General features: G+C 43.0%; 2 protein-coding genes across 5 annotated transcripts in view; one reads left to right on the plus strand and one right to left on the minus strand.

Moving 5' to 3' along the window:
- Positions 1-574: 574 nt before the first annotated feature.
- Positions 575-6,995, minus strand: ASTE1 (asteroid homolog 1). Its single transcript, XM_054057186.1, has 4 exons — positions 5,536-6,995; positions 3,398-3,608; positions 2,260-2,455; positions 575-1,704 (listed from the first exon to the last, which is right to left on the minus strand). The coding sequence occupies exons 1-4, from the start codon at positions 6,856-6,858 to the stop codon at positions 1,410-1,412; spliced, it is 2,025 nt and encodes a 674-aa protein (XP_053913161.1). The 5' UTR covers positions 6,859-6,995; the 3' UTR covers positions 575-1,409.
- A 764-nt stretch (positions 6,996-7,759) lies between these two features.
- Positions 7,760-13,992, plus strand: part of NEK11 (NIMA related kinase 11) — a 103,723-nt gene continuing 97,490 nt past the window's right edge. For 3 of the 4 annotated variants that reach the window (XM_054057187.1, XM_054057190.1, XM_054057189.1), the window contains exons 1-2: positions 7,760-8,031; positions 12,655-12,911. In XM_054057187.1, coding sequence (XP_053913162.1) covers positions 12,742-12,911 — 170 coding nt within the window. In that variant the 5' untranslated portion in view covers positions 7,760-8,031; positions 12,655-12,741. The remainder of the gene's footprint in view (positions 8,032-12,654; positions 12,912-13,992) is intronic. The other variant, XM_054057188.1, reaches the window with a different exon arrangement.

The raw sequence follows: 13,992 nt of genomic DNA on the forward strand, positions 1-13,992 counted from the left end.
AACTTTCTTTAAAGTCACCTGATGAAAATGTGACTTTGTAGACCTCAAATAGAAGTCTTTTCAGGAATGAGTTGGTAAGTTCTAGCAACTCACTGTTTGGCTGAGCTTAGGTGCCATCTGCTGGTAGTTTAATAGGTAGCAGATTTTGGACTGGAAGAAATGTTAGTTACTATCTCAGACAGTTTCTCAAATCTGGATAACTTATTAGTGTAATAGATGTTATAAATCTATTCTCATTGAATGTATTATGGCAGTGTCAAGAACCAGCTGTGTGATGTCAGAGACCCTTCGTGTATGTCATGAGATCTAGTGGGTTAGTTCCATAGGCAGGGCTGAAAACTGACTACACAATGAGGCACGAAATCAAGCTTGAATCCTGGCAATATGAAAAATGTTAATGATGGAAGGTGGAAATGATTATTTTCCTGAGTGTAAGAAAGGTATATGGATTCTTGAGGAGAATAAACAGAAATGTAGCAATTAATTCACATGGGAAAAAAAATGGAAGCCCAAGTTTTTTTAAGGAAAGTGTTTATGTAACTATTTTGCTGGGAAGTTAGCTGACACAAAACACAGATACAGTGATGATATAGGGCTTTTTAAAAATACAAATTGTTTTCCAGTATGACCATGTTGATAGTAAGGGTTCCTCAAGTAACTTGGTGCAGATCATGGCAAGTTCAGGTCTAGAATTGTAGTATAGCCTTTAGAGAAAGGAGGTTAACTCCAATGACAAGTTAGTTAATAGCAGAAGATTGTATATTAGCAAACCTCTTACCCATGTGATAGCTTTATGTGTGCGTTTAACCCTTGCTTACATATCAAAGGTGGGGAATAGAAGCTGAAGTTCTTCCCTGAGATAGTTCAGTACCTGTAATACTTCAAGCACAACCTTCTCAGTTGTCACCAAGTAAAGCTAGCTCTCTCCATAGCTATAAATACTGTACCTGTAAAGACTGATTCTACAGTATTTTTAAGCTTGTCAGGTTCCATTTTAATCTGATCTTTAATACTGTAATTCCTGTGTTCCTGAAACACAAACATAAATATTGGATTGTTTGGAAGTTAGATGTGTTCAGGGAGATGAAAGGATAAGCCAAGTATAAATGCTAAGGACAATAATTCCTCTAAAAGACTCCAGCTCCAAAATGCTGAACGCCTTTGCTCTCGTTTTCAATTAGACTGATACCTTTAAAGAAAAACAAACCACCACCACTTTTATACAAGCACCTCTTTTCTGAGCATTAGTTACAAAAAGGTAAATACAAAAATTTCAGAAGCAAGAGTTGTGGGGTAAAAACTGAAGCAGGAACTTGTGTGAAAACAGCTGAGCAAATTCCAATACAGTCACCTATTTTAGTATCATTTCTTCCATCCGCATGGCATCATAAGTTGTTCTAATAATGCTTTCAGTCATCCACTCCAAGTGAGGCAAACCTATTAATGTTGCATAAATGCTGAGTTTCTGGTACTGCACACCTGCTGGCTTCTTTTTTCTTATTAGATGCTTTCTTCTTTTTGCAGGACTTTGATTTGGTCTTGGTCATCTTCTGAAAGAAGTCTGGAGGTACCACTGACTCCACTGTACTTAACAAAACTTGATAAAGCTGAGTCATTTTTGGAGATAAACTGAACAGATTTTCCACTGAAGGTGTTGATTTAAGCTCTTGATACAGTCTGTGCACAAGGGTCCCACTGTAAAGCCTGCTCAAAGAAAGGAGAGAATTCTCACTTAGACTTGCTCCTCAGCAGGACAGGCACAAATATGCTGCTTAACGAAATACAGATCTTAACTACTCATAGAATAGGGATATCTGTTATATTACTATCCATATTAATATCTTTAAAGATATTAATGTAGTAAAATTGGCCAAAGGAGTTTGAAAGAGAAAACAGAAAATGTCGACACATTCTATCAGGGGCTTGTATGAAAGTAGATTACAGAAGCACAGAATGCTAGGCTGGAAGGGACCTCTGGTCCAACCTCTTAGGTAATATATAGTTTAAATGAGATAGCCCAGCACCCTGTCAAGCTGAGCCTTGAAAGTGTCCAGTGCAGAGTAATCTACTGCTTCTCTGGAGAGATAATTCCAATGTTTAACTGTTCTCATGGTAAAATATTTTCTTCTGGAATCCAACTGGAATCTCCCCAGCACCAACTTTTCCTTGTGACGACTCATAAAAAGGGAGTCTCGATCCTTTTGGTAGACACCCTTCGTGCACCAATATGTGGTAATAAGGTCTTTGAAGCATCCTTACCTGTTTAGGTCTGGCTCAGGGAGAGGACTGCAAAGCAACTGGTTGAGATACAATCCCATCTGAAGACAGCACTGCCACTGGCAAAAACCATGTGCAGCATGTAAATCAAAATCTTTATTTTGCAATTTCTTTTCTTTCCATTCTAGAAATACATTATATGTGATCCTGTCATCTTCAGCACATAGAACTGTTGGATCTAGGTTATAAATAAAAAGAGAAAGACATGCAGATAAATGATCTGCTGTGAACATTATGAAAGGCATCTACAATGTGTAGGGTCTTCAAATCTCCAGTTCTATTTCAGGAAGAATTAGTAATGGTTTCAAAAGCCTCAAACTGAACTTAAAATTAGACATAAAATTGAGGGAAAACCTCAAGTATGAATATCCATGAGATTGTGAAATGGTAAAATCAGGAATTCTGTTTGTTAGGTAGCTTACTAGCTGTTCTGTGAGGGGACCAATTCTAAAAAAGATTTCCATCTCACTCATACCCAGCTGGGAAGCAGGTGGCAACAATGTCGGTCCAGTTTCTATAAACCAGAATCTAAAGAAACTGTATAACCCTGGCATGCATAATCTTTGCCATTGAGTAAAGGACTCCCTAGAGGAAATGCTACCGTAACTCCAACGAGTATAAATATTACTGAAACCATTTCTGTAACAATTCAGTACTTAATTCTCGCAATACACAGGCAGATAGAGGGTGCCCATGCAGCTCAGCATTTTTAAGTAATGATAAATTTAGAAAACCTCACAAAAAAAACCCCAACACATCTATTGAAATGCATCAATTGTAGTGATATTCTTTTGATAAGCGCTTAAGTATGTGAAGCTTCTTTTTCTGTAATTTTTGTATCTACATTAATCTTTTAGTCCTAAAGAAAGTGCTTATAGAAGCAAATTAATGTTTTATAAGATGGCAAAGTACTGTTTTACCTATATAAAATGTTAAATTGATGGCTAGCACTGTTCCTCTGCTCTGTATCAATGCAAAGAATGTGCCACCTCAGGATACAGTGTAAATCAACGCTAATTCATCCAGACTTGGACAATTCACCATATATGAGGAAAAATGAACTATGGTATAGGTTTTCATAGCAGCTGAACACCTAAAATTGTATTATTTGGAGACATACCTGGATCATTTGTTATCCTGTGCAGCTCTCCAGATACGATCATTAGGAGTAAAGCCTTTAACTGATGCAACTTAACTTTTGGTTCTGAATGACATATCCAATAGCACGTCACAGCAACTGGGAGCTGTAAGTGACTGGGGAAAGGTTCTAGGGAACTCATTTTCACTCCTAGAGTTTCCAGCAAAAGCATCTGACGGCATGACATGGGCACCTGAAAATAAATTTAAAAATCAGAGTGGAAAAACAAAGGTAAGAGACCACATTTGCTGTAAGCAATTACCAAAAGGCAAAAGAGCTTGTGTTTAAACTAGCTAATACTTCACATTTTCCATAGATTATTTTAAGTTTCATAGATATTCTTAACAGAATTTTTTTTTAATGCTACTAAAGCTTTTAAAACTACACATGTAAATATTAGGTGGAAGGATAAAAGTATTTCTTTTTTTTAATTGCCTGAAGTTAGATTTTAAGAGGTTTTGAACCTTCAAATCAGGTGACTTAATTTGAATTCCTATGTAAAAGATGACTTGCTTGGAAAATCTCCTAACCATACTGCATTAAAATTACTTTAGTATGGCAAATATACATACGTATATAAAACCCCCTTCGTTTTGTTAAAAGTTAGCTTTGCTTTGTGAGATGTAATGGTGATGTCTGTTCTTGATATGTTCCAAACACGCCTACCTGTAATCACAATGAAATCTTAAGTGTGAAGCGATGTATTGTGCGATGTATTAATCCTTCACACATGTTCCCTCTTTGTTGTGCTATTTAACTTCTAAAACGTGGTGGTGCAAACTGTGTCCGTAATGTCATGCATGCAGAATTGTAGCAGGGCATTCAACTGTAATTCAAGTGCTTTGTTAACATTATATAGGGTAGGTCTGCCTAATCTTAGGCAGACATCCCCACAGCAGAAGACAAACCGAAATCAGTTTTGCCCACAGCGCTTTAAATGCGGGATAACATTTTCTTCTTGTAACCTTTCACTGAATTGATAATTCCAACATATTTAGTACCAACAGTTGTTTTAGTAGTGGCAGCTCACATTCATTTAAACAAACAGCATACATGCCAAGACCAAATTAAGGTGTCGTTAATGCTTCCTAAAATCCCAAGCCATGATTTTTCAAACTCCTAAGTGTTTGCATATTGCTCTTTTAAAGAGCCTCCAACAATAACCTGTGTAAAATAGCCTGTATTGTAGGCCTTTGGAACCATAGCTCTCTGCAGCATTTAATGGTTGTTAGTGACAGACTTGATTATGACATGAAATAGCAAGGGGATAAAAACATACAGCAAAGCCCACACAAAGGAGTGGTTGATCTGAGTGCCAGAACGGAGGAAATATGTTGTTTGAATATGCAGTATTAAAAGACACAGATTGTATTTCCAGATGTTCTGGAACTCCCTGCATACAAAATTTCAGTTATTTAGTTTTGAGAACGGGAGATTACTTCCCATTCACAGCATGAGTTACAGTCTTAATCATTAAATTAAATATACAGAATCACTAATGGTGACTGGCACTAACCTAGTACAACTTTCCTGTGATTACGAGCTGTTTTTCAGGTGCTGTTCTGGCTGGCAAGCAGCAGGGATCCGTGCTAAAAGGACAAATACTTGCAGCAGGTAAAATTGCTGTGCAGCTGTAAGATTCATAAATGAAATAGTGGTCATGTTTAGTAAAAAAGCATGGGTCAGATTTTGTTTCAGAACATTGTTCCAAAACATTCATAGCTTGATCAAATATAAATTAAGTTTTGTAGCATTAAATTGCACTTTGATCATTTTCATGAAACCAAGCCCCTTCCTATAATTATAAAAGCAAGTATTAGTGTAACAGAATGGATGGAACAAGGGCTTAGAATGGAAAAATTTAGGCAACACTACATCTACACACAAACAACCTTTCATATAATTTGTCATAGTACACTTGGGGAGGAGAAGATAAAGGCAATCCATGCAGCTTTTCAAATATCACAGGCTGAGCAAGCACCTCTGTATTAAGCAGTTACTTACTGAGGTGGCTTAGTTCAGGCATCCCATTTAGCGACCAGCTGGCAAACAAGAGTCCCAACTATTTTTTGTCACTCATGAGACACCGTTAACCATGATCTGTTGTGACAACCATTTACCTCTATTAACTTGTCCAAAGAAAAATGACCATCGCAAAAATCTGCGGGCAGGCTTGCTGCTTGAACAAATGTTTTTTTCAGTGTGCTTTGGAGTCTGTCAAACTCGCACACAACCGGTAGCTTGTTGCTCTGCTTACATGGAGAAGCGGCTTGGGCGCCTGGAGATGCTCCCAGAAGCAGTCCATAGATAACTTGTCGGATGGGCAAAGCTGTGCTGTGCGCGCTAGGCCTCTGCATGTTCTCCACCTGAACGTGGAGGAAGATGCTTCTAAGTATGAAGGCATCCATGACCAGCGGGGACAGCTTACCTCTGGCGAAAGCATCGTGTACCCACGCCGGGACACCCACTTTCTTGGCATCCTCGCATTCATATCTTCCGTCCGAAAAGAAGTCCTCGAGGTTCACGTCAGACGGAGTGTAATCCTCCATGGCGGCGTGCAGAAGTTCCCTCATTTCTTCCCTCCGGTGTTTCTTGACGTGTTTCAGCACGTTGTCCACAGCCTCCGCCGGCTCGGCGAACTGCGACAGCCACCTCAGAAGCCCCTGGAGCCGGGCGTGCTTCCCCCCGTTCCCAGGCAGGCGCACCGCACTGAAGAACGCCTCGAAGGCAGCCGCGTCCACGTAGTCGTTGCCGCTCAAGGCGGCGAAGAGCGGCAGCAGGCCTCTCCCCACATGCCCGAAGTGCCCGCGGAACCTCTCAGCGCAGAAGCACCGCGCGGGCACATAGCCCCCCTCCTCCCCGCGCATCCCCCGCCACTGGAAGTGGCTCAGCGGCAGGTACCCGCCCGCCACCTCGAAAACGTAGAAGTCGCTGTCGAGGGAGAGCACGGGGCACCCCCAGCGGTTGGCGAGCCCGGCGATGTCCCTGTCCGCCTCGGCGAAGCACTGCACGAAGGGCACGCCGAGCGCCCTCACCGTCTGCACGAAAGCGTCCCGGGCGAGCAAAGGCAGCAGCGCCAGCCCCCGCTGCCGCTTCCGGTCCGCAGCCTCGCAACTTCCGGTCAGCGCCAGCCCGCGCGCCGCCTCCAGCCGCTGCCGCGCGCGCCGCGCCAGCTCGCGCAGCTTCCGGTCGGGCGCACCCCGGCCACCGTCCAGCAGCACGCAGGGCGCCACGCGGCAGGCGCGCAGCGCCGCGAAGAACGAGCGCAGGCAGGTGGAGAAAGGGGCGTAGTCGCCGCCCCGGCGGAAGTCCTCGGCGGAGGAGAAGTAGAGCTGGTAGCACAGGCTGCTGCCGTCGATCACCAGCTTGGTGTCCCGCACCCGCAGCTCCGCGAAGAACGCGCCGCGCTCCTCCACGAAGCCAGACAGCCCTGGGATGCCCATGGCGGGCCGCCCGCCTCCCGCGGGCTCTGCGCTGGGAGCGGCAGGCGGAGTCGTCCAATCGCTGTTCCCACCCACTTAGATCTGTGTAGGAGCGACAGGCGGAGCCTCCGATCGGAGCTCCTCGTCCTCTTCCCACCCTGTCCTCGCTGCGATCAACAGTCCGAGCAGTCCAGAGCGGCTCTTCCTTCTTCCCACCCTCTGAGCTCCGCGCTAGGGGTGATAGGCGATACCCTCCAATCGGAGCACCCCTTCCCGCGGGCTCTGCGCTCGGAGCTACAGGCGAAGTTCTCCAATCGGAGCTCCTCTTCCCACTCTCCTGGGCGCGACGGGCGGAGTCTATAGTCAGAGCGCCTCGTCCTTTTCCAACCCACTCGGCTCTGTAGGAGCGACAGGCAGAGTCGCCCAATTAGAGCGCCCCTTCCTTCTTCCCACCTGCTCGTCTTCTCGCTGTGATCGACTGTCCGTGCGTTCCAATCAGAGCGGCTCTCCCCGCGGGCTCTGCGCTAGGAGCGACAGGCGATGCCCTCCAATCAGAGCAGCTCTTCCCACCCTCTTGGCTCTGCGCTGGGAGTCACAGGAGGAGTCGCTCCATCAGAGCTCCTCTTCCCACCCACTTGGCTCTGCGTAGGAGTGACAGGCGATGTCCTCCAATTAAAGCGGCTCTTCCCGATGGCTCTCCGCTAGGAGCGACAGGAGGAGTTGGCCAATCAGAGCGCCCTTTCCCACACGGTCACAAGAGGAGTCGCTCCATCAGAGTTCTTCTTCCGACTCTCTTGGCTCTGCGCTCGGAGTCACAGGCAGAGCCCTCCAATCAGAGCTCCTTTTCCCGCGGGCTCTCCGTTGAGAGCGACAGGGCCAGTTCTCCAATCAGGGCGCCCCTTCCACCCTTTTGGCTCTGCGCTGGGAATGGCAGGCGTTGCCCTCCGATCACAGCGGCTCTTCCCGAGGGCTTTGTGCTGGTAGCGACAGGCGCTGTGCTCCAATGGGAGCTCTTCTTCCTTCTACCCCCTCTCTTGGCTCCGCGTTGGGAGCGTCAGGCGGTGTGTCCCCCCTCCTCCCCCTCGGGAGCGCCCCTCCCGCCGGGCTCTTGGCGCACGTGTGCGGCGTCTCCTGGTGACGCCGACGCGGGGCTGACGCCGCGGTCTCCGCGCAGCCCGGCTCGGGGCCAGCCAGGTAGGAGGCTGCGGCTTCCCCTGCCTCAGGCCGTTCAACAGGGGGTCGTGAGGAACCTGTGGGGGTGGTGAAGCATTGGCACAGGTGAAAGTCGTGGCTGCCCCATCCCTGGAGGTGCTCAAGACCAGGTTGGATGGGGCTTTGAGCACCCTGATCCAGTGGGAGGTGTCCCTGCCCATGGCAGGGGGATGGAACTGGGTGGTCTTTAAAGTCTTTTTCAACCCACGCCATTCTGTGATTGCATATGGCGAAGCCTCGCTGCCAGCGGAGTCCCAGGGAGGGCGAGGAAGGGATCCCAGATGGGCACATGTCACCCTCACACCTCTGCGTGAGGAGAGCCTGGCAGGCAAGCGGGAACAGCGCATCGTGCATGTGTGTCCCTGTCCCCCCCAAGCTGAGCTGTGAGTCATAGAATCACAGAATCACCAGATTGGAAAAGACCTCTTAGATCACCGAGTCCAACCATGCCTGTCTGCCACTAAACCATATCCTTAAGCACCTCGTCTACCCATCTTTTAAATACCTCCCGGGCTGATGCCCCATCCGTGGAGGTGTTTGAGGCCAGGTTGGATGAGGCTTTGAGCAGCCTGATCTAGTGGGATGTCCCTGCCCATAGCAGGTGGGTTGGAACTAGATGATCTTTAAGGTCCCTTCCAACCCTAACTATTCTATGATTGTATGATTTTATGACTCAGCCACCTCCCTGGGCAACCAGTGCCTCGATGCCGTGAAAAGCCAGACTCGATAATGCCAATTTGATTATTAAGTAAGGTACTCTTTAATGTGATGCCGGGCATGCAGGGGGAAAGCTCCACCTACTGTGCGTGCGGCTTCTAGCACAATTCACAAAGGCTATATACAGCCAAAGCATACATATTCATCACTTTTCCTGGAACAGGTGTGTCTATTACAATCAGTTCCCGGAATTTATTTGCATAAGTTTCCTCCCCTTGGTGCATGCGCTCTGCCCTCTGGAGGTCTTGGGCTGGGGGCTTCTGGAGGAAGGCTTGCAGTCTTCTTCACAGTGAACTTTTCAACTTTCCTTCTTGTGCATGCTCGTAAGACTCCTTGGGCACCTCTTCAAGGTTGCATCTGGTCCTAGCTGGTTCTTTCTCTTATGATTGCACCAGTCCTTGTTATCTGGCTTAACTAGATACAGTCACATTCTTTCCTGTTCTTTCTAACTGTTGTTAAAAGCCTTGTTAAAAGTCCTTATGTAAGCATAAGTATCCAGGCGCAGGCTAGCTGAAAGTTTTTATTCAAGCTAATCCTGTATTTTAGTTGTAAAATCACAAAACCCATACATAATATTCAAACATGTAATAGGTTAGTAACTTATAACAAATGATCTCTTCCTTCAGCCTCAGTTGTCTTCCAATGTCTGTTAACAATAACACCTTTAAGGTTATCCTAGGGGACTTCAGCTTCATCAATGCGTATCAGGGAGATATTAATCATCCCCTTTGATAGTCAAGCACATTTGACATTGCTTTACGATCACGTGCGAGCTCCTGTGCTACCCACACTGGTAGTAAAATCTTTCTTAGTTATCCTTTCAACTGAGATGATGTGACTTTAGACTTGGCTAGGTTTATAAAGATGTTGCAGAAAATAACAGTGGAGTTCTAGCATTCAGGAGTTACATTTTTTTTAAATGAGGGATATAGCAATATCTCAGTTTTCTATTTTCAAAAAGTTTAAAGAAGTGGGTGAGTGAAGTTATTGGCAGGGAAAAAAAAATCAAGGTAGTAAATGCTGAGGATATCGCCATTTCATCTGGAGTTTAAATAGAATAACCCTGGAATTTGTAGAGGTTGGAGTAGCAAATGATATAGCACAGGGGTTCTTAAGAAGTAAAAGGAAAACCTTTTAAAATTAGGAAATCGTCTTGATTGGCAAAAAAGGGGCTTGTCTTGGAGGCAGAAAGCGTCAGAGTACATTAGCCAGTACTAAAAGAACTTTGGAAGTTACGCAAAGGAAATTAAGACCAAATTAAGACCAATGTCTTACTTATAGATCTAAAGGAAGGACAGGTAAAGAAGTGGAGGTGCTGTGTGCTTAGTATGTGTAGGTTGAACGATGAAACCCAAACCAACAGCTTTGCTTTAGCTTACACCAAAAAAGCGGAAGGAGATTTAACTCTATGGAAGAAGGAAAACAAAAAAAAAAAATGATCCAGAGAATGTAATTGCAGTAGTTTGGCATCAGCAGTCTGCCAGGCTCTGGCATAGGGCTGGGGGAGGAGGTGCTGGTGACATGACTAGGAACATAAACTGTTTATCAGTGTTACTTGATGGGATATACTGGGATTTTTGTGGAAAAGGGGCTGGACAGTTGATTTCTTTGAGTTATATGTAGTTGTTCTGAACTTTAATGAAGTAATTGATGTACTGCTGCTTAGGAAATACCTGCTCAATGGGAGAAGTAGACACCAATAAAAAATAGCAGGAAGGTGGGATAAAGGTTTGGATGACATAGGAGAGGCTACCAGTTCTCATTCTTCCCAAAGAATCAGTTAGTCTTGCAGTTGAGTCAGGCTCTAAGGTCTATTCATTCTTACAAGGCATTTCTTCCAAATGCAAGTGACTCAATCATCCATCTCTTCTGTGTCATGAAAATGTGCCTGTTTTACAACAGAAATCACTGGCCCCTGCCTTATAACACTATTCAGCAGAGAGCAAAGCATTTCGTGAAGTTATGTGGTAGTTGTTACTATTGTTATGTAGAGACGGAAATCGAAGTATAGAGAGTAGCAGGTGAGAGGCAAGGCTGGAAATAAAGCACAATAGACTTAATGGGCTGCTTGATCTCAAGTGTTATGTTGTGTAACGGATTGTGATCTATTTCTGGGTCTCGAATAAGTAAGGAAATTTAAAGATGAGCAGTGTTAAGGGACTCTTTTTCCAGAAAAAAGGAATAGATAGCTCAGCAGTTTTTGTAAGTGTCATTATTTCTAAGGGTTACATATTTCAAAGCTATTGTATTTGGAATTTATGAAGCCATCCATAAACCAGCAACTTCCTAGGAGAATAGAATAGTAAATAAAATATGAAAACTTCCCAGAACTAGCAATGTAGTATTTTATGGAGTTCATTTTCCTGTCTTCTCTTCCCCCATGCTTCAACTTGAAGCATTTATGCTTCTTTGGACAGATTTGAAGATGCAAAAGAAGTAAATTTCTTGCTTAAGCATTTGCATTTCAAAATCATTGTCACTGTGGCTATCTGAAAGAGAATGCAGTGACAGAATCTCAGGAGTGCTTTAGTTTAAAAAAAATAGAGGATTTCAATCATTGTTAGTAGCATTGTTTGTAGCAGTTGAAATCTGGCTGTATTTCCTAATATAGTTACACTACAATACTAGGCTCTGCGATACAGCATGACAGCATCTCAGCAGCTGAGTTTTAAAATAGGTTCTTATGCACACAAATACATTTGTATTTGTAAGATACAAATTTGTAATCTTCATTTAGGCTCTCCATTTGTAAGGAAGTGAAGACAGTGACTTGGAACCAGCAGTTATACAACTTTTAAAATTAAGCAGTTTTTCTTTTCTAGGACAACAACAACAACAAATAATTTTGATTTGCTTGCATTGACGTTAAAATGCTGTGGTGAACAAGCCCAGTGTGGGCATGCTGCACTGCAGCAGGCAGGGCTGATAGATAGCAATATTAGATGCACTGATTATAGGATCCTGCAATGTCTTTATTTGTTCTAAAGGACCCTCAAACACAAATTATGCAGGTAGCATTTTAAAAAGACAAGGTAATAGAAACAAAATTGTTTTATTATGTGCAGTGAAACATTTTATCATTTGGAATTAGGAAGGCTGAGTAAACAAAGTTATTCTAAATGCACGTTCAGCAGTTGAAAACCGTAGAAACAATAGAGGTTTGCCTTTGCAGTCCCTATTTTGCAGAATTAGGGCCTCAGACAAGAATTCTGAATCAAAACTAAATTGTTAGAGAGGTGGTTCAAGAAAGAGGTATTACAGTGAAGGAGACATGGAGAACTTCTGGAAGAATTGGGTTTTATTGGAAGTCTTGTATACTCGTGGGTAATTTGTAGAAGGTATTAGTGAATCCTACAGAAGCTGTGAGGTCAGCTCTGAAGTGGTGAAATCTAAAGGGCAAATGATAGAGCAGAGAAAACAGCTTGGTAGTTATGGATGGGAATGAACTCAATTTATGAGTAGAGATTATGCCTCAGTATATAAAAAACCTATGAAACTTGAATCCTGAAAGACAGGTATTTTTTGTGTTGGATACTGTAGTGTGGTATAAAGACAGGTGGTGAGGAAGAGTGCCATCCCTAGGGGAACTGTCAGGTGAAACACAAGTGTAGTTGTCCTTTCAAAAAGCACTCAAACTTCTAAATAAATTAACATATAAGCACCTGCATTTCATTTCCCTCGTGTTATATGTTTGGCTGAGTTAAGTGAAGGTTGATTTAGAGGAAGGCTGACTATGTCACTTCTACATTACATGGAGTTTCTTTATGAAGTCTTCTGTCCACGGCTTAGCAACTAAGGGTTCTGCTTAATTTGAGTTTTGCTGCATAATTAAATGATTATTTTAATAAGAATACTACATTGACAAATAAAATATTTTTCTGTTTCAAGAGTTTCCTGTGAACATCCGTGGAAAAGTAAAGGGATTTGAAAACTCCATTCTAGAAAAAAATTGTGTGGTTTCTGTTACACAGAGAAATGCTGAAATTTCAAGAAACTGCTAAGCATGTCCCTGTTGCCAGATTTAATTCTCCTTGCTCTGACGCTATGATTGCAAGAAGATACACTGTTCAGAGGAAACTTGGCAATGGAAGCTTTGGAAGCGTATATCTAGTTTCTGACAAAAAAGCAAAACAAGGAGAAGAATTGTAAGTAAAACCTTCACGTGCTTTAAATAAAAATATTTTGGATATATTTTTGTTTATGTTGTAGTTTCTTTTTGTACATGTCCCATCTCTCAGTTTGGTGTTACGTTGCAGCTTTAATTGTTTGACTTCAGTGGGGACATACATAGGAGCAGCCTTCATGCCGAGTCAGCATTCCAGCTGAATCTGTTTTTGATTCAAATAGTTATTCAATGTGTCTATCTTATTGTCCTTTCAACTAAGTCCTTCTAAATTTAGTTGTGCAAGACCCTCGTCTCCATAATGATGTACACTTCTGAAGTCTTGTAACAATACAAACTGTAAAAATAGACGCAGCTTACACATTCCCTGGTGTCATACCTTGGACAAGTTGCTAATGTAAGATAGGCGCTGTGGAAAAGACCTTTGTATTTACTCAGAACCAAGGTAAATTTTGTCATTGTCCTGGCCAGAAGCAGAGCAATTGTATGTGCCAGGTTTCACAAATTTGCTCTTCTTTGTAACAAAATTGTTAAAGGCTTAAAGCTTTATAATTTATAAGCTGTATGCAATACATATAATATGTGGGTGTATAATATAATTGTATAGTTTATTTTTGAGGTCTTTGTCTTTTATAAATAAACTTGTGTCTTGAGGTTCTTTCTTCAGAACACTGACAAAAGTGCTGGGCATTTGCCTTCCATCCCATGCTTATCCATCTTCATGAATATGATGTTTTTGTTTTAACTAATGAGGAAAAAGAGAATCCTTAATGAGCTTCAGCTATTGCAATATCTGGCTCTGTAATGCTTCTTTCAGTTACACGTGCATGGAACATGGAGCCTGAAAATATCAGAATTTCTGAATATATGTTTATGGTCTTCCTTCATAATTTCTGATGGTATCTTGTTTATTTACTGTAGGTAACTTTTTTGATAACACTTAATTGGATGCTTTCAGGAATTGATTCTGCGTCATTGTAAGGACTCAAGACTGTTGAGAATTGTGCTTCTTCATGAAAGAAACTGTGCTGTACTGACGTCCTATTTTTTATAATTATTGTCTAAGTGAAACCTGAGAAGGAATTTTTACAGAAATTCTAGCC

The sequence above is a fragment of the Cuculus canorus genome, chromosome 2, assembly GCF_017976375.1.
Source record: "Cuculus canorus isolate bCucCan1 chromosome 2, bCucCan1.pri, whole genome shotgun sequence".
NCBI classification, from domain to species: Eukaryota; Metazoa; Chordata; class Aves; order Cuculiformes; family Cuculidae; genus Cuculus; species Cuculus canorus.

Excerpts from the sequence above, each read along its gene's own strand:
- ASTE1 (XM_054057186.1), bottom strand. The coding sequence starts at position 6,858 with ATGGGCATCCCAGGGCTGTCTGGCTTCGTGGAGGAGCGCGGCGCGTTC. Across the intron at positions 3,609-5,535 it reads CTTTGGACAAGTTAATAGAG|GTGCCCATGTCATGCCGTCA; the intron begins GTAAATGGTTGT and ends ATTTATTTTCAG. Across the intron at positions 2,456-3,397 it reads CAGGATAACAAATGATCCAG|ATCCAACAGTTCTATGTGCT; the intron begins GTATGTCTCCAA and ends TTTATAACCTAG.